The 25,637-nt window shown below is 31.8% G+C and overlaps 1 protein-coding gene across 1 annotated transcript in view; it reads right to left on the bottom strand.

The window, feature by feature from the left end:
• Positions 1-519: 519 nt before the first annotated feature.
• LOC111000339 (transcription factor hamlet-like) overlaps positions 520-25,637 on the bottom strand; it is an 85,662-nt gene continuing 60,544 nt past the window's right edge. The window contains exon 3 of the mRNA XM_022269736.2: positions 520-3,234. Within this exon, the coding sequence (XP_022125428.1) occupies positions 2,426-3,214 (789 nt within the window). The 5' untranslated portion in view covers positions 3,215-3,234 and the 3' untranslated portion in view covers positions 520-2,425. The remainder of the gene's footprint in view (positions 3,235-25,637) is intronic.

Below are 25,637 nucleotides of genomic sequence, written 5' to 3'. Positions count from 1 at the left end.
TAAAGTACTGCGCTAGTTTATCTGAATAACTGGACATTTAGAAATAAAAAAAGGAGACATTTATGAATATTTTTAGTAGCCTTCATCATTTTTTACTCTATTTATATTCTATTTTATTATATTACACATCATATTTGTTATATTTGTCTTTCGATTGTCTATGCTTCGTTCTATAAAGTCTAAATGACAGGACGCCATAGGTATTCTAGAAATGGCGGGAAAGTGCAAATAATTTCATTTATGCCTTGTTAACACTTTTCGTAAATGTTTATGAAATATAATTGGTGTATTGAATACATTTTTTATTTTTATTAAATTAAAACTTTCAAATTAAAAATATCCATTTTGTTAAAACAATAATTAAAGTGTACGACGTAGGAATTTCTAGTGTTAGGGCTAGTGCATAAATTAATTTTGATTTTACTTATATGTTCTTTTATTTATTCTTAAACATATTTTTTGTAGCTCTTTGTAGCTTGGATTCGTAAGCTCTGGTGGCGGTTAAAATAAATACACAAATAAATTAAAAATTATTTATTTCATTTTGACAAGGTAATTGGTGACCTTTGAACGACTAATAGGTATGAAAAGTACAAAATGAAGTAATCTCTATTTCTTATACTACATAAGTTAAATAGCATCTCATAAAAAAATAATTTTGGTACGAGTATTAACATAGTAAGGCACACGTATTCTACATTACAGGGTAACGTCTTGTTAAGGAAAATGCGGTTTTTATATTTTACTTACGGATGATAGTCGGTAGGCTTAGATTATGTATGTGGTTGTAAAACAGAAGATAAGACGGTTTCGTTTGATTTTGAGTGGTCAGTGGTACCTAGTCCAATCATAAACACGCGTCTTAACATTTGACCAATCATAATCAAGCGATGCCGCGCTTCAATTTTTGTTTTACATTCCCAATCCTATGTTTTGTGACAGACAGAATTATAAACTGTGTTATTTAAAAATATGTATCGAGACTTTTTTAAATACTGCATAAAATTAAGCATAAATTCGAATTTAATGAATTATTTTTATATTGTTTTATATAGGAATTTCAAAGATAGTGGAAACAATGAGTTTTCTTAATACAATATAGAATTTCATACTCGTAACATTTAATAGAGATCTATCTATACTTAGAGGAACGTTTAAATTAGTTCTTCGAGAGGCATCGTCCTAAAACTGTTCCGAATAAATCAAAAATTTCAAAAGTAAATAAATAAAATCACAGATTCATATTACTTAATTTAGTAAAATTTAGATAATAAACGTTACAACAGTTTTTATATAGAATTTTATATACAATGTGATTTTGAATAATAATTTGAAACTTAACAACGATGGGCTTTGTATCATTTGTATCGATTGTCTTGACACTTGTCAAAACTTACGGTGACATTCAGAACGGAGAACTTAGTGTCAAGTGTTACTTCTGCATGTCTGTATTAATGAATTATGACATACGGGAGTAAGAGTTCGCTCTAAGTATCGTTTCTGAATCTTACTCAGATGGGATTTATATATATGAAGATGACTGACTATCACCTTTATAGGGGCATATAAATAGTGAAAATTAAATGAAAGGAACCCCTTAAAATATTCACAATTTTTGTTTAGTGTGTTTATTCGATATGACGCGTAGTTGGACAAGAAAACAATAACAATCTAAATATTTTTGACAACTCGATACAAATGACTTAATAATTATCGGGCCCTTCCCTGACATCTGCAATTTAATACAGACAATAAATTTATACAGCGTAAAGATAAAATTCCCAAATTACATTTTCTAACACACAATAAAAATATTTATAATATCTTCAATAAGCAACAAGTTATAATGTTTATTGGTAACCGGCGTTTTCTCTCAGACTAAATTATTAATATAACATCATACAAAGCAAAATTTACAAAATAATACAAAAGAACTACTTACATATACAATACTAAATTTATTCTAACATAGCGAACACTCTGAACACGTAGAATATTTGATTTTCTTGCTAGGTATGACCAAGCTCATAAAAATTTATTATATTACTATCTAAACAACTATTCAATAGCTATATTTACAATAAGTACATCAAAGTTTATGATAAGATACGATATCACGTCTTGCAACTTATTACCTTAATCGAACTACTTTTTATGTGTCTTATCTGCGCCGAAGGGTACAGAACAATTGCGGTAACAGCTGTTAGGAATTATCTTACAACTAAATATATAAAAAATCTGTTAAAATTTTAACATGACACAAATTAAGTAAGAACAGAAAAATGAGGCAAGAGATACCTTGGCGCTAATACTAATCGATCACAAGTCATCAAGCCCGAGGCAGAGAGCAAATTTACAACACTATTGAGTCATTTGGAAGCATCGACCAGATTTTTGTAGCGATGATTGATTTAGCAAACCACTATCAAGTGTGATCTGCAGCGCTCGCAGCAGCGGCGGCTGTCGTTCGCCGCGCGGGTGCAACTCTGCCCATAAACGATCTAATCTCTTCGAAGTACGTCTCTTCTGGGGATCTCCTGCGAGTGTCGTCCCCGTTCTCGGCCTCATGTTTCTTCAGATGCCTGTCCAAATTCGTCTGTTGGCCGAAACATCTGTCACAGTGACGGCAACGAAACGGTCTCTCCTTATTGTGGATATTTCTCACATGCCGTTGTAGGTTTGAGGATATTGAAAACGATCTTTCACAGTATTTGCACCGGTACGGCTGTTCACCAGTATGCGTCCGTAAGTGTCGGGTTAAGTTAGCACTACGAGGGAATGCTTTGCCACAGTACGAGCAAGTGTAGCGATCCCGCGCTCTATTCACACCAGGATTTTGGGGCAACGGTGGCGGTCTAGGGGCTCCAGGTGTAAGGAGTGTCGCAGCCGCTGCTGGAAGAAAGGGATAACGTCCGAATGACGCTGGCAACGCTAAGGGTAGCCTTCTGCAGAATTGCAGGAGCGCTGGGTGCGCTGGATGAGCTGGATGTGCTGGGTGTGTGGGGTGTGGTGGCGGTGACGGTGTAATCAGGTTGCAGTTTTCATCTTCGAGCCGCTGGGGACGCTTGTGAGTGACTCTGAGGTCGAGCGGTTCGTCGGCTCGTGGTGAGCCAAGTGGGCTGGGGTGGTGATCTAGCGGTGATGATGGCGGGGATGCCAGGCGGCGTGGTGCCGCGTGCTTTTCGCGCATGGCGGCCGCAGCGCACGCGCTCATCGGGCTCGTGCGCCACCGACCTGGAACAAAGAAAACTCATGTTAATATTTAGCAAAGTCCAAGTAGTCCAAAACAATAGGAAATTGGTTTGCATGTTGAGAGTCTAACCAGTGGCTGTATAGAATATATTATATTATAGAACAATGTAGTAAAATAAATAAATAAATAATATATCGTAGAGGAATAACGTTTTTACGTGCCTTTGTTTTTAATTTATTTTATTATTTAAATGTATTTTATTACTCAAGATGTCATATGGAACATGGTGTAATGGTTGCAGCTCCTTACAGACATTGTGTAAAAAAAATTTGGTGATTAAAAAGAGAGCCTGAGAGTTTATTGCCAGTTCTTCTCTTCCGTTCTACGCCCTTGATTTGAGAACTTTTTTTGACGTTCATAAGTGTACATTATGTTACCTATATGAATAAATGATTTTTGATTTGATTTGATAAGATACATCTCATCATCATTAAGTTATCATTAATTGAAAATGAATCATTATTTTATTTCATCACCCGAGCTTTCGTTCAGCAAACTTCCATATTCGCAACAAAATACATTAATCCGCTCGACCAACTCGTTATACCAATTAAAGTGTACCAATTTGATATGCGAATAACAACTTTTACATACTCCAATTCGAATGATAGGTAACACTAATGATGAATATCCTAGAAACGTCAGTATGGTAAAATATTGCGAAATGTTGGTGGGGTAGCTGATCGATGCGACCTACGCGAGTACTTGCCTTCCCGCCCACCGTCTTGCGACATCGAAACTGGAGCATTTAGAATTTTAATACGTAACCAATGTTGCGACAAAAATATAAAAATCCGACTGTTGTATACGAATTGTCTTTCTCATTTTCAGCCGTCTTTATATTAAAGCGTTATTTATGAAATTAATGGCGCTACAACCTTTTTAGGACTGGGCCTCAGATTTCTGTATCTATTTCATTATCATTGGTTAATCTGATAGACAAATAGGTGATCAGCCTTCTGTGTCTGACGAACGCTGTCATCTGGGTCTTCAAGCCAGTTTCGACACAATATTAAAGACATAAAAAGTCCATTGGTCCACAGCTGGGGATCGAACCTACGACCTAAGTCACACACTGCAGCCAACACTTAATAATTATTTAAGTTTAAAGTAAAATATTCAGGCATTAAATTTATATTCTTTAAACATAAATTCATTGTTCTTCTCTGAGATAGATATTTATTTATTGTCGAGTGCAAAAGTCCCTTTATACAATGACACATCAGACAATCTTTCCATTGAGGGGTGCCGGGTGAACAAATTTGTTAGCTCACGCCTACGTTCTGACACGTTGCTAATTTGCACCAAAAGCAGCCGACATAAATCCTTTGTACACGCCGGGCATCGACATCCGGATCCTTATTAGGTGAGCTCGTGAGCAACGCGGCTAGCTTATGATTTGTTACTGGACACTGATTGTATTGCGAGAGTTTCCTTTATGGCGTTAGGAGCACAATTCGAAATTCAAATTGCTCAGTTCTTATTCACTTATACTTGTTATTGGCAGGATTTTCTTTAAATTTTGAGTAAAGATACGATAAATAAGGCAGAGGGTTCTTTCTTTACAAACCTATTTGAGTGAACTTTCCATCTCGAAAAATAAGGTCTAGTTGCTTACTAAGATTTAAGTATTACTCATATCATTGAGACGATATAATTAAGCTATTGCATAGATTTTATCGCGGGCTTTGAGCACGGTGACCGAATCAAGAAATTCCGTAACGAAAATAAACCTAACACACGATGACGTAATAAGTGCGGCCAATACGCGTTAGAGCCGGATGAACGCATACTGTGTCTCACATCGGTGACGATCACGCCAGACCGATAGCTGTAAAAGAAATGCTATGCAACAGCGTTTTATATCAACGTATGGGGTCGTTTTTTTTTATTCATAACTTGTTATTGACCACCAAGCCCTGATCTCTACTTCCTCGATGCCTTTTTCTGTAGATGCCACAGCCTATTACAACCAATAAAATTAAGAAAATTATCCAACTGATAAGCCATGTACGTAAAGTTATGATAAACGTCGCAATTTGTTCTAGAATTTTTTAGTTTTTCGATTATTTCTCGTTGCAAAGCAATTATTAACCGATTAGCGCTTTCGCACGTTGCCGTATCAATATTTTCACGTAGCCAATAAAAGTAGGTGCTTAGAAATTAATTAGTCGGCGAGTTACAAAGAATCTCCAGTGTGCTCTATGAAGTTAGTACGCGATTAGTGCAATTAGAACGTAATTAACGTGAGACATGACGTGTTACGTGGTAGGCGGGGCGATGGCGTTTATGTATGTTAATCTAAAGACCGTGGCCAATGAGCGCTATCACGCCGCGCCGCCTTGTGATATATTAGCATTTGAAGCGGTATTTATGCCGCTACCAAGCCATTCCGAAGCGACTTTTGTGGGCTTTGTGTCGAATTCTATAATAATATAACAGCTATTTATTATCTGTATTTATGTGGGTCATATAAATTGATATCTAGGTAATAATGTAAGCAGGATATTGGGCGCGAGGTGCGAATTGAAATAAGACGTTATTTTATCTCAGATCGTTTTATATAGAATTGATTATAGTTTCATAATAGAGTTTATGTTTGCATACGATTCTGAATTGCATATATTTATAGAACATACGTTATATTACTTTATGTAATGCTTCGTCGTAAATAGTCACGAATCAACGCCAAGTATATAATGATTATTGTTTATATATGCAGATTGCAGATTATGTATACTATTATAACACTTGTTTCAATATGATAAATGCTAAAATGGCGTGTTACAATACATCATGCTTGCTTTGTTCTTTAAGATGGTTGTGCTTGATTTGTAGTGCGGAACAAATATATGAAGGGTTCATTTTGTACATTGTAGATGTAAAGTCTTTTAGTAACTTTAATAACAGTCAAAAATATACCAATGTCAAAAAATGTTTGAGGTGTCAGATGTATCTTCAGTCAGTTTACGTTGGTAATTCATAGTAGGTATATGTTTATTAACGTTATTAAAACACAACTGATTAATTAGAGCTAAGAAGTATGTAATACATAAAGCAATAAATCATATACAAAAACATAAAACGCTCTAAATCACTTCATTGCTGATATGGTATCCTAAAAAGGATGTATGAATTATCCATTTAATATCTCGCAATATGACATTCCGATAAAGTCTCATAGAAACGCGGTCGGAGGAGATTCACACAGGTTTTTTAAGACTTATTTAATGCTCTTTTAGGTAACGAGTCGCGACGATTGCCAAGTTATGATATCGAACGTCAATGAGGAAAAACTTTAGTTCGCATGTTGGGTATAAGGATTATAATCTGTGCCAGATTGATATCACTAAGAACTGGACTTAGAAGTTATTAAGAAAATAGCAATCAATATTTTTTTAAATTTAGAATAGTAGGTACATACTCCCTACAAGCGAATAATAGACATAGATTATAAATTGTATGCAGTTTTTTATACAGTTTTGTTAGAAATTGCAAATGTGTGGTAATGCTGAACTAATCTGTGTTTATATATTAATAGATTATTTGATAACTTTGAATGAACTAGTGAAACTAGCAAAGATTACGAGTGGTACAGTTACATAGTGGACAGTTAAATGTTCAATATAATCATATCAAACGTTAAATTAAAAGTATTCAAATCAATATATTTTTGTATATACCGGGATTTGTCCCTTTACAGGCAGAAGACCCATATGATGTGAAGTGGACACTCATGGCAGAAAGCTCGCAATTATCTTGCTTGAATCGAAGTTTTTATCTTGTTAATTATTTCATTATATTATATTGTACATTACTAAAAATATTGTTATATTAAACTTTACGGGCTATCTTATAGTTGGATAAAAGCCATTTTAGGCAATTAATGCGATGATAATATTTCTTTTTGTAAAGAACTTGAGAAGAATGTTAGAAATGTATAGGGCCGGCCAAGTTAGGGCGCGCATTCCGGCCAATTGCAAGTGATTTGTCACGCAGGCGCATTACGTTACTACCTATATAAAGTATAAAATGTACTGAATGTGAGAATCAGGTTGACGTTCATCGTGAGAAAATACAGAAATCGGGATCTTTTTTTGTCAAAGTTAGCCCATAGCATTGCGGTGATCTTTTTCTGTATATTTTGTAAGATACCGCTGGGAAAACGATCTTTCTCATTTGGATTTTGTTGTTACGGATAAACTATTGAAACAATTTTCTCACAATGCTAAACGACATATATATGTTAAATACGGATTGGTAAACATTGCTTTTTTTATACCTTCATAATTTTCCAGATAAATTATTTGTTAGTATTCTTTTTAATTAACTTAATTTCGTTGAACTATTTTAAAGCCTCATTTATCATGTACCTTGTTATAATGTAATAAATAAAAACTTAATATAAACCCAATTGTTTGTACAATAACTTTCAATTATATTGATAATAATTAAGAACGTCATGGATAGTTCATGCGAGACATATATACACAGTTTAATAATTTCAAGTTTAAAGTAATCATAACATTGTTTGTTTTCTGATTAAGAAATTTATTCAGATATCATTATGGGAATTTATTATATATGTTATTTGTAAGTTAAGTTTTAATAATATAGCTTTTAATTTTCCCTCAGAAGACGTTTTCCGTTCTTGTGATAAACATGATCCAAGTTTAATAATATAACCACAGGTGTTTTGAATCCTTTATGAATCGGCGTATTACCACTTTATGATGGAAAATGGTGCCGTTTCATCGTTTTACGGGCATTTATCGAGTTATGACCGGTTCTGATCTAATTACAAACCTCTATCTAAGCACACGCCGAATTACGACATTTTGAAAACTGGTTGTTTGCAAATCTCGTGATGTTCTAGGTGGCTGGTACTTGCGAATAAATTAGTGTAGGCTTCAACTTGATTAAATATTTACATAGACTATGAATTATTAATGTTTCGAATGCCTTTGAAGTCAAAATCGTGATGGTCAAGCTCTGTATAGTGGGTTTGATACCCGTCGAAGTTTTTACATATTCGTAATAAAATATGCTAAGAAAATATTTTGAAGATGAAACAAATGAAGTCTTATTTCTAGAAAACTGTCAAATCAAATATTTTTATACTATCTGCCTAATGGGTGCCTAGACCATATATCCTTGTTTATATAAAAAAATATCTTTACATTATATAGGGAAATCAAAATTTTCTAAATGAGTAAGATAATCATCTGTGACGTTTTTAATATCACAGTTACACTAGACATATGGACAAAACATTTAACAGCTATTTGAGATTATAAGGTTAGTATTTATAATTAATGTCTAAACTATGTACAAGGATAGATAACAGAGTGTGTTGTGGTATAATTTATGGGGCACCATTAGGTCGAACTTGGCAAACCTGCATTTCATTTACATTTGTGGGTGACAAGTCGGTATTAAAATGATGTATTGCTCGCTGATTGGGGAATTTATCTTTCAAAATCCTATTGAAACCCCTTTTTCAATTACTGATTGTTGTTGATATTCTAGATAGATATATATAGTTAATCTATGAATTTAAAATAAACACATAAAATAAAATTTGTTTCTATGATAATTCAAAATACACATTTTTAACAGAGATTATATGTATTGAAAATCTTTTAGATATTAGATATATCATAACAAATGTTTAACTATTGCTATATTCATTATTGAAAATCATATTAGACGATCTCATTACTCGATGCCAGCCATGGACCAACCATTGCTTTCATAGTCTGATGGTTTGAAAGTTTTAGTAGAAACAAAACAATTATTAGCCGAGAACGGTCCATTAAACTAACAGTAATTAATATTCTGAAATTAATAAGGGACCCTCTAAGTTTGTACGTAATTAATTCATTGTAACGGTACAATAGCATACCAAAGCACAGTGAAATGCTAACACGACATTGCGCCAACGCATACGTAGGTGGCATTTATCACTCGGCGTTTTATTATAGGGATCCCTAATAAATTATGGGAACTCAAGCTTCATATTTCACTGTTGTTTTAAGTTGTTTGACTGTAAAATACAGCTTTATGGGACTTAAGCAAGTGTGATTCACTGAAAATAAATATTCTAAATACTGTATATATTGTCCGATTAAATCGTTGAATTTTCAAAATAGAATTTTTTAATATCGAACATTTTCATGTTCTATTAGTATTCAATGAAGATTTTTTTTATAGAACAATAAATATATAGATATGATATTAAAATGATCTTTTTTTGCTAGATAAAACATTGGTAATTTGTAATTTTAAACAGAAATGGGGTAAAATACAGCCAATATATAGCCAAAATAAGTGTCTTATCCACTTACACTTTCAATTTAAACAGTTTTTAAATATCAACGAAGCACCAATTTAATATATAAAAAAACTATTACATAATACACATCTGTATCTAATTACAACGGTGTTTATTGGTATGGACAAAAATTAAATTGCCTCGAAGCCTTAGGCGACCGGATGTAGTTGGTGTCACAGATTATCACATACTCTACTAAACCAAATAGATCTAATACATGTTTAAGACTGATTTATAATTTAAAACCTTAGGTCTTTGACTTAAGATATATTTTAACTTACCAGGTCCGATTAAGTAATATATATCGTACAAAGTTCTTAAAAGATTTTGATAGGTGAAAGTGGTCGCTGTCATATCGATTTTAGTATAAAAATTAATTAGTGATGGTGTTACAATTATTTGATCATGTCACATAGACATTTCTCAGTTCAGAAAAAATTCTCAGTATATTTGAGAAATTATTTTTTTCACTCCATCGGTGTTTTTAGGCCACCCTAAAAACACCGACACCAGTACTTAACACATTGTATGCTTAAACAATGGATATAAATTATTAGAAACAAAAACTTTTAATGACGAATTTTGATTAGAATATGTATGAATGAGTGAGAGTACATTAGTATTTTGATTAAATAAAATGTTCTTTTTATTTAGTCTTGGTAATTCAAACTAATCCTCATAAGCTTGATGGAAATCCACTTTTCCGCACAAAGCAATGAAACCATATAGAGCTAAAGATTATTAATAAAAAAATAACATTTATTTTCCGGTCATGCTTTTTATTGTGTGATGCATTATCGACCTTCTGATTGTTCCAGATCTGTTATGTTAATAAACCAGTTGGCATTGTCATAGAGGATGGTATGACCCCGTATCTTATGTATGTAATGGTCTTTATAACATGTCGATTGATAACTGGTATTTAGATGAATAAAATATAGATTTTGAACGTATTTCAACATTCTTGGACTTTGTTCTACTGAAATATTCAATACATTTCGCGCGTAAATTAAAAGAGGTTTTATTAAAATAAAAATAAAAAATACGTTTATTTTTTAACATAAAATCATCAGCTATTATTACATAGTTGTGTGCGCCAAAAGCTACCTAAAAAAACCCTCAGTAGAGGAACGACAGACGTCGATTATACATATTTTAACAGTCTTATAATAGTATCGTGTATTATATCTAAATCCAAGTTACAAAATGTATAATCACCATAGACATATATTGTATATTTACACTTAAACGTGTTTATGCAGAATGTATTAAACTAATTGCGTATCAATAAAACTGATCCAATAATGAAGACTGGAAAATAGCGAGGCGAATCGATCTCGTATGCAAATTATTCATTTCTTGTCACTAGTCATTCCTACACTGTAATTATATTGACTTAAACATCGCTTATTTTGTGAGATTATGTAAACTAATACTATTTTTATAAACGAAGCGAAACTGCGTTCTTTTTATAGAAAAATATCATCGAAATTATAGTAATCTTACAATAGTCTTGTTGGTGGCGTGACAAATGCATACTCAAACTTAAAATAACTTTATTCATATAGGTAAATAAGTAATTACACTTATGAACGTCAAAAGAATTAATTGGTTAAGAAATCAGAAAAGATTATAAATGGATTCTAAATTTACATTTCCAGTACGCAAGTCAAGGGCGTACAGCATATAAAAGTATTTTTTCTAAAGATGGTGTTACTAAAAGATTCCTCTGTGCTGCTCTCCAACTTCCAGAAGCGGGCCTTACCGAATCAAGAGACATGTATAAAATAATTAACAGATTCTTCATTGATGGTTAAAACAAAACACACAATACGAAATACACCTTTCATTTATCAAGTTCTTTTTTTTTAACGAAAAGTATGAGACTGGCAGATATAAAAAAACTGAAGTATTTCCGAACCAATTCGACTTAGGGTCCTTCATGAAAAGAGCGTACCAATTCTTAAAAGGCTGGCAACGCACTCGCGAGCCCTCTGGCATAGAGTGTCCATGGGCGGCGGTATCACTTAATATTAGGTGAGCCTCCTGCCCGTTTGCCCCCTGTTCTATAAAAAAAACATTCTAATTCATTAATAATTACCATAAATAACACACAAACAGAACTCAAAAATTAAATACACTGTAAGCATAAGTAATATCAGAGCAGACCTCTATTATAAATAATGACAAGATGCGAACCTTGATTTACGATGTCATTAGGAAATAACGTACGTACTCGTTGACGTACAAGGCCTAGTCGATGCTACATGTGACCTAAATATTAATTGAATATGATTTAATTTTTTAATTATTCAAAACCGGTATATAATGATATGTAATGAATTTTGTTACTGGTACAAGTTTTAGATCAATTAAAACTTGAAACTAGAGATAAATAAGATTAATTTATTATTCTATGTGGAGTTATGTTAATGTTGATTTTGATTAAAGTATCGATCTGTCTTTTTCCTTTATTACTAGAAGATCAATATGCACAGACAATTTAAATACTAAACAAACTTTGGATTATAACACACTGTACGTGTGTTCTTTTAAGACCTAATTGGTGATCAGCTTTTAAGGCCTATTGGTTGATTTTTGGGGAGACATGATAATTTTCCGAATAACTTGACTTACGAAATGTTAGTATTCGTAGTTTTTTATTGAACAGGGGGCAAACGGGCAGGAGGCTCACCTGATGTTAAGTGGAGTGCCCATGGACCCTCTCAAATCCAGAGGGCTTGCGAGTGCCGGCCTTTTGGAAAACAATCTATTAGTGTGGGTATTAATGTGGCGTTCTATCAAATTTGTAATAATTGTTAAGATAAAATATGGAATATATAAATATAATTGTAGTTAATTCTCATATACCTAATAACAATCTGTTGGTTAAGAGATTCCGATGTGTTAAGCTTACCTATGCGAAAATAATTTATCCATTTTGAATACAAAGATGACTCTTACTGTGAAACAATCATATCAAAGTAAATAGTAATTAGTGGTCATATAACAAACGAGGAAAATCCTCACAATTCTCTTGATCAAAGTTTGTATTACTGTTATTTAACGTTATTATTTTAAAATACCAAGAATTTTGTATAACTAAAAGCCACTCAGGGAAAAACGAAATTATATTCATTATATTAAATTTTTATATAATACTTATAGTTAAAAATCAGTAATTATCCTCATATCTCTTATTATTTAAAAACACGTTATTAAAGAGCGTTGTTATGATTTAACTGTGGAACATGAAGCTTGAATAAAATGATTTCGTTTAAAACTTGCGTGATCATACATTAGATCATACACCTGTTCTTCATTTGACCTGTGAATGATAACAGAACAGAACAAGTCAGTATGTATGAATGCGATTCATAATAATTGGTAGTAGCGGGTTGATTCATTCTAATACCTTAGGGTTATCTTAATTAAATGTAATAATTATTTATTTCAAACATATGTCGTTGTATTTCTAAAGAAAAATAAATAATTATCGAATTTTGTAAACAATGTTTAATAAAATAGGTAAATATTTACACTTATGAGCGTCAATATAAAACAATATACATTATTTTGCTTATAAAAATAAATATAAGAAGAAGCAATAACTAACTAACTTACCTTAAAATATAATAACTAAAATATATTATAAAAAGGAGTCTCATTAGGCAAGGTTCCAAAGATAATGGCAGCGTTCCCCTTTGAATAGCTAGACTAATAACCGAGATAGCTGCCAGCTCTTCGGTCTCCTGTGATGTGGACTAACCTTTTTGACATTACCCTTAAAATTCTTAAAGTTTAATAAACACGTAATAGCCGATGTTCTAAATTTAATTTTTTTATTATATTATTTACCCATATTTCCGGACAATAATTTAATAGTAAGTTTTATGACTTTTACTTCTTATAAAGCGCGAAGTACACGTACTAAGATTCATACTTTGAAATATAAAGTGCACTTGTATAAATCATCCTTGCGCGATATTGATCCGGTTTTGTAACGGATAGCATGGATGAAGCAACAGTAACCGAAGTATGAATGGGCGAACAATGCTGCCCACTTAAGGCTTGACTGATTCCTAAAGATGATATTTGGTGCTAAATGCCAATGCGTTTCATGGGCTACGTATTGTGTAATTGTTTTTGCATGTATTAATGTATGCTTATATATGCAGGTAGACTTGACTGCTCTTTTCATGTCTCAGCTAAGCCTGGCGGACTATACTGGGACGTTAGTACTGTTAAATTTCTTATAGTAATTTAGTTTAATGGTATATTACTTAACACGGACTATATTTTATAGAATAGGGGGCTAACGATTAGGAGACTGACCAGTTAAATATGACGCTTATGGACATTCATACTGCTAGCAAGGCTCCGCAATTCAACATAGGGTTATACAAGACCGGCAACGCACTTGCGACCTGTCAATGAGAGTAACAATGGGCGGCGCTATCCCCAGTTTGTGCTATTCCCCAATTTTTTTAGAGCTTTTCATTGTAATTCTTGATTTGGATTGGCCGTACAAACTATAGAGATTTTTTGCTTCGAATTTTAAATGATAATTGTGTTGCAGTATTTATATAAACTTCAGAGTCGAATTGGCTTCACTAAAATAATATTCAAATCAACAGACATTGTGTGTGTGACAAATATGAATCAGATTGTGTAAGTTTTGGCATTATTCAGCCCACGTGTTTAGTTGTTGACGTGTTTATTGCTTTTGATCTCGTGAAAGTATCGCATGAATATACTGTATTCACAATTTTCTTTACCTACATAGTAATATTAAAAAATAAATGATTGATTGGACGCCCAGTAGTTGTACCGATAGCGATAAACATGGTATAATGTGATAACAATTAAATGTCTGCCGCTCGTGATATTTATATAAATGAGAAATAATTTTACACATATTTTAATTGATATTTAAATTAGTGGTGTTTAATTGAAGTTCCTAATTAAATATTGAGAAAAATTTTCCTTTCCAACTTGATTGCCTTAATAAATTCAAGGTAGAATAATTACCATATGGACATAAAATTGTTGGTTAATATTTTGTTACCTATATTAAGATTATACAATAAATGACATCGCTTAACGCACGGTACGAAACGCCGTTTGATTCTCAGACAAGTAATTGGTAGACAGAAAAAAAGCACAAAATTTTAATCAATGTTCTTAAATAAAAATACAGCTATATGCTAGAGGTGCTGGCAAAGTTATTAAAATCTACTATAGCCCGAAAAATTTTTTTATCTCTTTAACTATTAATTTTAGTTTTATCGCCGACCAACGTCTTTCGTATGTAGTACTGTACATATGTAAAAATTTTTAAGTTACAATTCTGACTTATATAATAAGTTAAAAATATAATTGTAGGTAATTATAATATACCTAATAACTAACCTTAAATTGTAATAATTAAAGTATATTATTAAAAGGAGTCCCTTTAGGCAAAGTTCCCAATGTCTGTTTCCGTGTCTATTTTTGTTGTTTTTTTTTGCTCTATGTGCCTGGTCTTCCATTATAATTATCAAATCAATGGATACAAAATATTGTAAATTGTATTGTAAAAGAGTAAGTATGGAGCTTCCTACCTATTTGTCTTCATATGAAACTACCTTTTAAGAGACATTTTTGTAAAAATAATGTTCAAAAAAAAACTTTCAAAAATGCCTGAAAAATAATAAATCCTGTATTTAAAAACGCACTTGTATAGTCTTAAAGCAAGAACAATTTTCCTTATGCTTACTAAAATATTTATTCAGACTTGGCATAGATATGCTGTAAATAAATAATATGTACTACAATACACACGTTGAGAGGACCGTTACATCCTTTAATTCCGCATACAAAATCGAAAACCGGTGTTTTTCATACACCGATTACGAAGATCGATGCAAATACTGGAGCATTCATATATGGGCTTCATTAAAACATGAAAACGTTTAATTGTCCTTTTAATTTATATAATCGGTCGTATTGTAAAAAGTAATGAATTGAATACCTTAGAACGATAAAGAAAATCCGATTTTAATTAATTTAAATACAGCATATATTCCAAACAATAATTATGGACTAGCAATTTCTTTTCTACTGCAGTCTTCCTAAACCGGCTTCAGCTCTGATGCAGAACTAAGAAAACGGTTTGGGAGATCATGAATGGTGACTGCTAGTAGTTATTTTTTTTTATATACATTCTAAAACAATGAGTAATAACATCACAAATTTAACACACTTACACATCAATTACATAATATAATGATGATATTAAATATGATCTTTGTCTCGTCAAATCGTAACTACATTATGGGCCATGGGGCAAGCATTTCTTCGCTTCAATTATTGTGTTACAGATAATTATACTCCGATGAAACCACTGCTAGAAACGAACAGAAATCACCTGCATTGGGGGGACTACTTGAATTAATGATGTATACAGTTTAGTTTATTTTTATTTCTTTTTGTTTCTGTTAAGTATGTATTTTCCTTCTTATTGTATTTGTAATATGTATTTTTGCACTTCTTGCCTACCTTATGTAATTTACTCACAGTGTTTTTTTCCTTTAAGTACTCACATTGGTTGTCTGGTAGAAATCGCTCTAAAGCAATAAGGCCGCCAGTTGCTTTTCATTAAACTATGTCAAATATTTTTTATTCCTTTTATGTAATGCAACGAAGTGTTAATAAATAAATAAAATAATAAATATATAAACCATGTCATATGATATAGATACATACTTTTTTGGATTTGGTAGTCCATTTATCCTGGAAGATTTTAATTAGTGAAAATGCGATACCACTTTATCATACAATCGGTCTCGTAATCAAAATTACCAAGTACCACGCAACGCTTATTATGGAAATAATTCAAAATCAACATATTATCAAAATTATTGGGTTCGATAAAATGATTGTTACTTATGATCGAGTTTTATACGAATCGTTTATTAAGTGGATTCACCTTTTCCGTGACATTTTTGGAATAGCGAAACATTATTTGATGTTGATACTAAAACAAACGTAAAATTTTATTGAAATATTTTAGGTTCGTTATTTTGTTATTTACAATTTTATTTACTCTTTTTATTTTTTAATGACTAAGTTTTTCAGGCGTACGATACAAATGGACCTGTAATAGCAGTAATAGTATTGCGAGAATTTTGAATCCAGAACCAAAATGTCACACATTTTAAACACAATTAATGAGGTTGAGCCAATTTAAAAACCATATTAAAACGTTATATATTTACACGTCGTGATAGTGAAAATCTACACTATTTATTTATTTTACTTATACAAATACATACATATAAAAAAGCAGGTTACATAAGTCTCTCTTAATTGTTTTGTTTAACATTTGTATTATATCATACACATATAAATGCTTGTCACATTACAAATTGTAAATTGTGTTTCTTTTATACATCAGTTTGCTTTTGCAATCTTTTATCAATAAAAAAATTCAAGAACTTTACAAAACCCCCTTTGTTGTAGACAACTGTATTACATGGGACTGATAGGCAGTGTATTTCGTTATAAAATATCTCTAATTACTGACCACGTGTTAGGGAAATAGAGTAATTAAAGTATGGCCATTAATGTCGACACATAAAACAGTTAGATATAGTCTGTAATCAATAATTTCCGCTTCTAGAGCACGATCAGTATTAAATTTAGATTCACGTTGGACCGGCTTGTTTCCTGTATCACTTATAACTAAATACAAGTAGCCTAGAATTACCTAAGTATTTACTAGGTATGAATAAAGTTTCTTACTTGCCTCTTTTCAAGACACATTAAATGTTTTACAGAGCAACAAGCAAACGAACAAGAGGCTTGTCACTTTACAACAGATAAGCCTCTTGTTCGTTTGCTATTACAGATAGGCTTATGTGTCGCCGGTCTTTTAAGAATTGATACGCTTATTTTTGACCCCATTTGTGGCCCTTCCAGAATGGCAGAAGGGCAGCCTGTTCGTATACTACCGAATGCTAAATGTTCCAACGGTGGACACCTAGGTCTGGCATGATCGGTGACTTAGTTTAGGTGCGTTAGAGTGGGACAGAACGCATACTGCGTATTCACATCGCTCTGACGAAATTGATGACGTAGCGTAAGCGCGGCCGGTGCAGCCGGTACGCGTTAAAGTGAGACAAACTATATAACCGTGTTAGTCTGGTAGAGAGGTAGATTGGATTAATATCAAAGAAAAAAAACTTAAATAACAAACAAAGAGAAAAAATAAATAAATTATTATAATTGCATAAGTTTATAAAAAATGCTATGCAATAGCTTTTCCGCGGCCGTCGCCGAGTGCCACACGTTTTTTAAATACATTGATGCTTACATACCGAAATAATCATTTGGTATATTTGGCTTTGACAATGAGCAAAAAAAGGGCGTCTACCCGAGACACTTATTTCCTAACTACATTTATATTAAGGATATAGAGGAAAGAATAAAACAATAACGTATCCTTTTAATAGGCACAAATTTCATCACTAAACAACATCCTGATTACACACAATTTCTAAGCCAATAGAGAATGAACAATGGACACAATATTGAATAGCATTTCATAATGCAACGAAAATGGGCTACTGCTTAATTAAGCGAGCGGCTTTCTCTTCCAAAGCTCCTGAAACGTCAAGCTATTATGCCTTGTATGGCACATGCCGACATATCTGCTTTACATACTCATCTTGCTATGTGAACTAATTAAATGACCGCAAGCAATCCTTTTTATATATTAGATGGCTTCTCCTCGGAGTGCGAGAGTTAATATGATACTGAATCTGTATATTCTATCTGCTGTTCAGTAAAACCCGTTCAACGTGGGGTCCTTCTAGAAAAGAGCGGACCAATTCCTAATAGGCCGGCAACGCACTTGCGAGACTTTTCATGTGTCACTTAAGATTAGGTGATACTCCTAACCGTTTGCCTCTTTTAAATAAAAAGCCTACTACGACACACAGAGGCGTCTAGATTTGCTTTTTCGTTCACTGGGCTACTTCAAGCGATTTTCTTTGTTTCAACTGCTTGTAAACTCAACGGTGTCAAGTGATAAATAATAAATGACTCTATTATTTTACCCACCCAAATTCAAATGGCTAAGAAATACTTAAGCATACGATAGCTCATTCAAGCTCCGTCAAATTGAAATAACATAAATTTAATTTGTGAATACTCAAGAACTAGATTTAGCAGATCACTTTACAAGTCAGATGATGGATTTGCACATAATTCCAACATTTTTGGCGCGTTTACGTAAATTGTTTATAGGAAATTAGATCGTTTAGATGCAAATGGATCTCTTTTGCTAATTTTATGCATAAGAAATGCTAAATAGCATGCGTATGTTAAGCAGATCCATAGTTGACTACATAACTTAAACTTAGGCTTGGATTTAGATACCAGTTAAGAACTAATTATGTGTTAAAGTTTAATGAGGATTCCATAGATTGGATGAAAAATTTAAGACGTTTGGTTATGAAGGTCAATTGTCAAGGTGACAAGAGACATTTCAAGCAATTTCGAAAACAAAAAATCTCTCTATTTTTAGCCTGGACACGCTAGTCGTCGTCAGCAAGGAAATCAAAACGCCGCGGGGCATTTGAAATGAATACAATCTACTTAATAAACGTGTAAAATATTTTTGTTTAGTTGAAAATAATATATATTAGTATATAATAATAATATATATTATAGCAATGAATTTGAGTGAAATAATATCGATTCTCACACTTTTCTGGCCACCTAAGCCATTTATTTACATCTACAGGCGTGCAAAGATTGAAATATATAAATAGTATTTACAATATTCTTAACCTAAATAGTAATTATAATAATGAAAATTGATAAGAAAATTAAAACAAAAAGTTCGGTATCTGTAAAATGTAAAATTAACGCTAGCAGCATTTCCCTGTGAATAACATACATTGTACATAAACTATGTCTTGTTTTCATCAAACTTCTTTAAGATTCGATGCAACAATATTTAATCAAAGTAAGTTACGATCTCAATAATTCAAATACACTAATAATAAAACCATTTATCAAATGTTCGTTTTATGTCAACATAAAGTAATAACTTCATAAATTCAATCAATATTAAATTTGAGTGATGATTGCGAAATGATTTGTAGACATAATTCGATTTCACGGCTCACTATCGTTAATTATGTTTATCATATCGTCTTCTGGCTATGGTGAAACTGTTCGCGTTGACAATAATTTGGAACAGATATATACAAATACCTACATATATTTACTGCAAAAATGAAGGCTGTTGTTGTAGCTTCTAGACGAATGAAGGTTATATTTACTATTTTGACACTCAAAGCCCAGTTCTAGTTAAATAAGAAGCTTATACATTTTAACCAATTTTTTTACAATTAACTAACCTAACTTATCATTTTGAATCAGTGTTCGATAGAAAAGAAATAATAATCTTAACCTTAAACGGGCAAACGTTGTTTTGCCATGTTTTAGTGCCAAAAAATTAAAGTTTATAATTAACAAAAAAAAAACATTAGGGATGATTGATGAGGGGTGAAAATTTAGGGTTGCATGTGTTTTTGTGTGGTGTATCGTAAAAAAAAACAAAAAATGTTGTCTAAAAAATAAATAAAAAAAATTAGGGATTAACCCTTAACATTTAGGGGGATGGAAAATAGATGTTGTTCGATTCTCAGACCTACTCAATACGCACACAAACTTTCATGAGAATCGGTTAAGCCGTTTCGGAGGAGTTCGGTTACTAACCCCGTGACACAAGAATTTTATATATTAGATATAATAATTATTTCTTAAGTGTACACTATTTTGAATATAAATTAGTATAAAGTTGATTAAAAACTTGACTTTATTTATCTTGATTGAATTTTGAACGGAAAGGGAAGACGACATTATATGTCACTTGATCGATGAGTGATCTGGTTTGATTAGTTATTAAAAATACATTATATGAACTGAACTTAAATGGATAACAGTTTTATTAAAAGGGCAATACACCGAAATTCGTAGTGTTAACTTAGTAACAAGTTGCCAGCAGACAATTTTGTTTATAAACATTATTAATTCATTCGCTTTCAAACGGTGTCTTATTGATAAACTTCACAATTCTCTAATAATAGTTAATTATCATTGTGACAACTAACGACTGATGTTATAATATGTTTGATGACTGACGATACCATCACGGGAAAAAATATGAGGTTTAAATATATTAAATAACATCTTAATTGTTTAGCTACTCTTCTAATAATGCTAACAAGTTCTGTAAAATATTATTTATTTATTCGTTAAAAAAAGATTGTATCGCAATAGATTGACAATAGTTGTAATTTCTCCGATGGACGGCGTCGTGTTGTTGCTCAATATATTATCTGTATTCCCTTGTTAGCCGACATTTTACGCGTTTACAGTTTGCTCAATCTGATATAGTTTTACATAAACGCTTCTATAACCATGAGGAAGTGTATGAAAACGAGTTGAGAGTTTTTATTAGCGTATTCACTGCTGAATTTTATAGCCATGTAAAGGAGAAAAAATACATTTATTCATAATTTAAAGGTTTGTTTTTCATATTGTATCGGCCATATTTTTAGCTTGTTTGGGCCTGTTTACAGATTCTGAAGTGTATGTAACATATACAAATGTATAAACTGCTTTTAACTATAAATATGAAATTATATGCCGTTTAATTAATTAATAAAAAGTATAGGGCACTTGTTTAATATATTGTTTTTAATCTTTTTTACCTAACTTTTGAAGTATTTTTTTGTACGAGACATTCGAAGATATCTATTAGGTCTGATAGTTTTATATAGCTAAAATCTATTAAATATATAACTAGGAATTTTTGCTGCGAACCGCCACTATATGGAACCTACTTTTCTATGGATTTCAGACCCATTTTAACTTACAATCCTTCCAGAAAGTATTTTAATTCTTAAACGACGAAAGGTAATGAAAAGTAATTAATTAATACTAGATACGGTTAAAATATTATATATTATAGATACAGTTAATTACGGTATGCAAGTGTCTTAAAAGTGTAATGTAAAACTTTCGTTGTCGCAAGATTGCGATTTTATTTATGGCTGGATTATAATTAGAACAATTTTCCGAGTTAGATTATTATGTTTCAGGTGTCCACATTAATGGGCTTATAAATGAAGCAAAACGTGGCCGGTAGATAACGACGTAATTGCGCTACCCGAACGTATATTTATATAGTCGGCTAATGCACTATGAATTACCATGATTAACTTATTTTATGGTGGTTATGCTTGTATCAAAATTAATTTTGAGTTGCGCGATATCAAATGACACTGGATAGACGATGTCTGTTTATTTTTTAATTAACTATAACACTAATTAAGAAAGGTTGCAGGTTTTTTATGGATATTTTTAAATAAAACATTTTCTATAAAGCTGGGCAAAAACTTACTTTATTAGTTTAAAATATGAGCTTATAATTAATACAAAATTACGAGTAGTGGGGATGCCACGCTAACAAAAACTATGTTAATTAAGCTCTAAGGGTGCACAGATCTGAACGACATTATTGTTATTGGATATATTATATCAGCAACGAGAATGTTAAAATACAATTTATGAGTGTCGTTAAAACTAAAGAGCTCAAATGTGAGATGACATGTTGTTTACGCTTCTAATCATTAACTAAAATATTTGTATGTAAATAATCTAATGCTTTAAAACTTCTTGATTTTCGAAATGTTTATAAGAAAACCTGAATGTGGTAAAAAAGAGTGGCGGAGAGTTTATTGCAAGTTCATCTCTTTCGTTCTATGCCCATGTTTTAACAGCATGGCAACAAATGTAAATTAGAGGAATTTCATATAAATGAATTTATTTCGTTCATTAAGTATGTACATTTTGTTATCAATACCACTTTTTTACTTCATTTGCTTTTATAAGCATGACACATGTGCGATTGATTTTTTAAAATAATAAGGGTCTGTTTCACAATGTATGGATAAAGTACCAAATAGCTATGCAACACATAAATTATTCGATAGATAAAAGTTCCGAATAAGATACTTCGCGTTTCATGACGAATAGTGCTAGTTGACAGTCGTGAAACGCAAAAATACTGTTTATTCTACCAATAAGTCGTAAGTAGTAAGTAATAAATGGCTTATTTGAAACTTATACGGACATTGTAAAACATACCCTAAATTAAATAAAACCCTTATCTATATGGTAGATAATATATTTATGCATGAGACAGACGGACCAATCATTTGATTTAACCCCCTGATTTCATAAACACAATTAAAGAACATCCTGTATGTAAACATGTTTGATAATTAGCATAATTAATGCGAGATGTCAATTAAAATAAAATGTTCATCTCTAATAAACCTTGTAAAGACGAATTTTAAGAGGCACTCATTGACGTTATAATATTTTTAAGTTCGGAGAATTAGTTTGATAACGTATAGTAATGATGGCTTAAATTAGGCTACAAATATTGTATTCGAGAAAATGATGAACTTGTATAGGGCAAATTTGTAAGAGGCTCACCTCATGTTAAGAGATACTGCCACCTTGGACACTAACTAAGCAAGGTGGCTCGTAGCACGCCTTTTAAGAATTGACTATAGAAATTTACGCTTTCTTCTGGATGGATAGTAGGTTGTATTGATTCCCTATAATACCATAACAGGCAGTTGGTTCCGCATAGTAGTGGTACGCAGCAGTAACTTCCTAAAGTTGTAAAGATACGAGCGGCTTATATTATGAGCGATCTCTTCCAGGCAACAGATAAAGTGATAGAAGTACATAACTGTGTAAGCAAAAATAAAACTACCAATAAAAATGGAACTAAAAGTACCAAATTTAAATCTATAATAATAATTTACCTTCAAAGAAAAACACTTTTTTCGGATTAAAGTTATGTATTATTGTAAACTTATAATTATTTAAACATAATTAACCTTCAGATTATTTTATAATTATGTTTAAATAATTATAAGTTTACAATAATACATAACTTTAATCCGTTAAAAAAGTGTTTTTCTTTTATTGTGTAAAAGTTATGTTAATATAAGACAATACTATAATAATTTCCCTTTCGGTTTAAGACCTGCAAAACATCTCAAAACCATCGATTTACTAAATAAAACCGCAAAGTAGTCCCATTACAGCACGATAATTTAATTAATCGTAAAGTTAACGGTTTCTTTGCACTTGGCACATGTTGATTAAAAGGGAGAATGTGATTTAAAAGGGCAATTATGTCTACGTGCATAATATGCAATTAAACTGGTTGTGATGCGGAGGTGAAATTCGCAGAGCCCTGATCGCATAACTGGTCCCATCAATATAGAAACATCCGGAGACCAGTCATCGTGACCGGATGAATTCAAGAACGGAAACCATTGAGGTAAAAATGCAGTTCAATGATTTGATGTGTTGTCATGTGTTTTTAGATACAGATAATGTACAGTGTAAATATATACCCTATTCTCTCTCTGCAGTTGGTAGTTCGTGTTAGGGCATCATAGTCAGCAAGGAAACATCTTGATGATAGCGGACTATCTCTTTCGGTGGAAAGAGATAGGTATTTACTAAGCTATCAAAAGTATTCCTCTAGGTAAATTCATGTAAAATCAACTGTTTTTACTTATTATATATATATATATATATATAATGTATTATAATAAAATGTTAATTTATAGTTAGAACTAAACTTAAAATTTAATATTAAAAAAGAAACGATACGTGGTCATTAATTTGTCCGACATTGACTATTCAGTACCTTAAACAAAATACACAAACAAACATTTTAAATCTTGGCGAAGATTCATTTGATATTAAGTGCTCATTACATCTCGACACTAAAAGTGATTAATATCAAAATCATCAAATAAAAGCAATCATATTTTAAATAAACACTCACAGGTGACTTACACTGATGTACGTACAGTTAATTGCTATACACGATAATGATCAACATTGTATTTAATGTGCGGCCGAGTATCTGACGATTAATTAACAAATGGGAATACATTTCCAGTTCAATAAAGTATAAAATCAATACATCATCAATCATGTTCAGCGCATTTTGAAGTTAAGACGCGAATAAGGGCATGAATGAAAGGTTAATTTATATTTTAAAAGACTTTCAGTGAAGAAGTTCAAAGTTCATATTTAAAAATATAATAAAATAGCCTTTAAGCTGTACATAAAAAAATCAATGGCTCTTTAGGTCTTAGCCTTAGATTTTTGAATCTCTTTCGTGATCATTTTTAAATCTAATAGACAAGTAGGTGATCAGCCTCCAGTGCCTGACACACGTTGTCGATGTGTCTAAGAGATGTCGGTCTCCTCACGATGTTTTCCTTCACCGTTCGAGCAAATGTTAATAGGCACTTATAAAGTCCATTGGTGCACAGTCGGTGATTGAAGCTTCGACCTCAGGTATGAGAGTCGTAGGCTGAAGCCACTAGGCCAACACTGCTCTTAAAAGCTGTCCATAGCTGTTCTTATTAAACTAATGTAGTTTTAACAATTATATGTTTCAGTTTTTTTTATACTTTTAGTACCAAAAATATTTTATTTTTTGCTGTGCTTACTTACCTTATACGTATATGTTTTAATTGTATTTTTTTTAATTTTTATTTCCGTTTTTTGTAAAACGTATGTTTACTTTCATTGTCATATATTTTAGATGAAAGATTTTTAAAATAATCAGTAGATTTAGTACTATGTATGATGTCGTAAACTAAATAATATAAACAAAAATAAGTGTAATGTAAGACATGTAAAAGAGGTAATGAAATATGTAAAAATAATAATATCTTCCTCTATTCTTATTATTTGTATAACTTTTAATTATAAAGTGTTTCCAATCGGCAATATCTATTTAAATCTCAATAAATTTAGCATTAATATCGCCGGAAGTCATATCTAGTTTCTATTTGAGAAGCATAAATCAATAAATAAAGTTGTAAGATTGATAGACGTATAGCGTCTTGTTCAAATTGAAATATTTGCTGATAAGTCATA

The sequence above is a fragment of the Pieris rapae genome, chromosome 21, assembly GCF_905147795.1.
Source record: "Pieris rapae chromosome 21, ilPieRapa1.1, whole genome shotgun sequence".
Taxonomy (NCBI): Eukaryota; Metazoa; Arthropoda; class Insecta; order Lepidoptera; family Pieridae; genus Pieris; species Pieris rapae.
The sequence above is the reverse complement of the archived record's forward strand: the minus strand, read 5'-3'. Positions and strand labels throughout refer to the sequence as shown.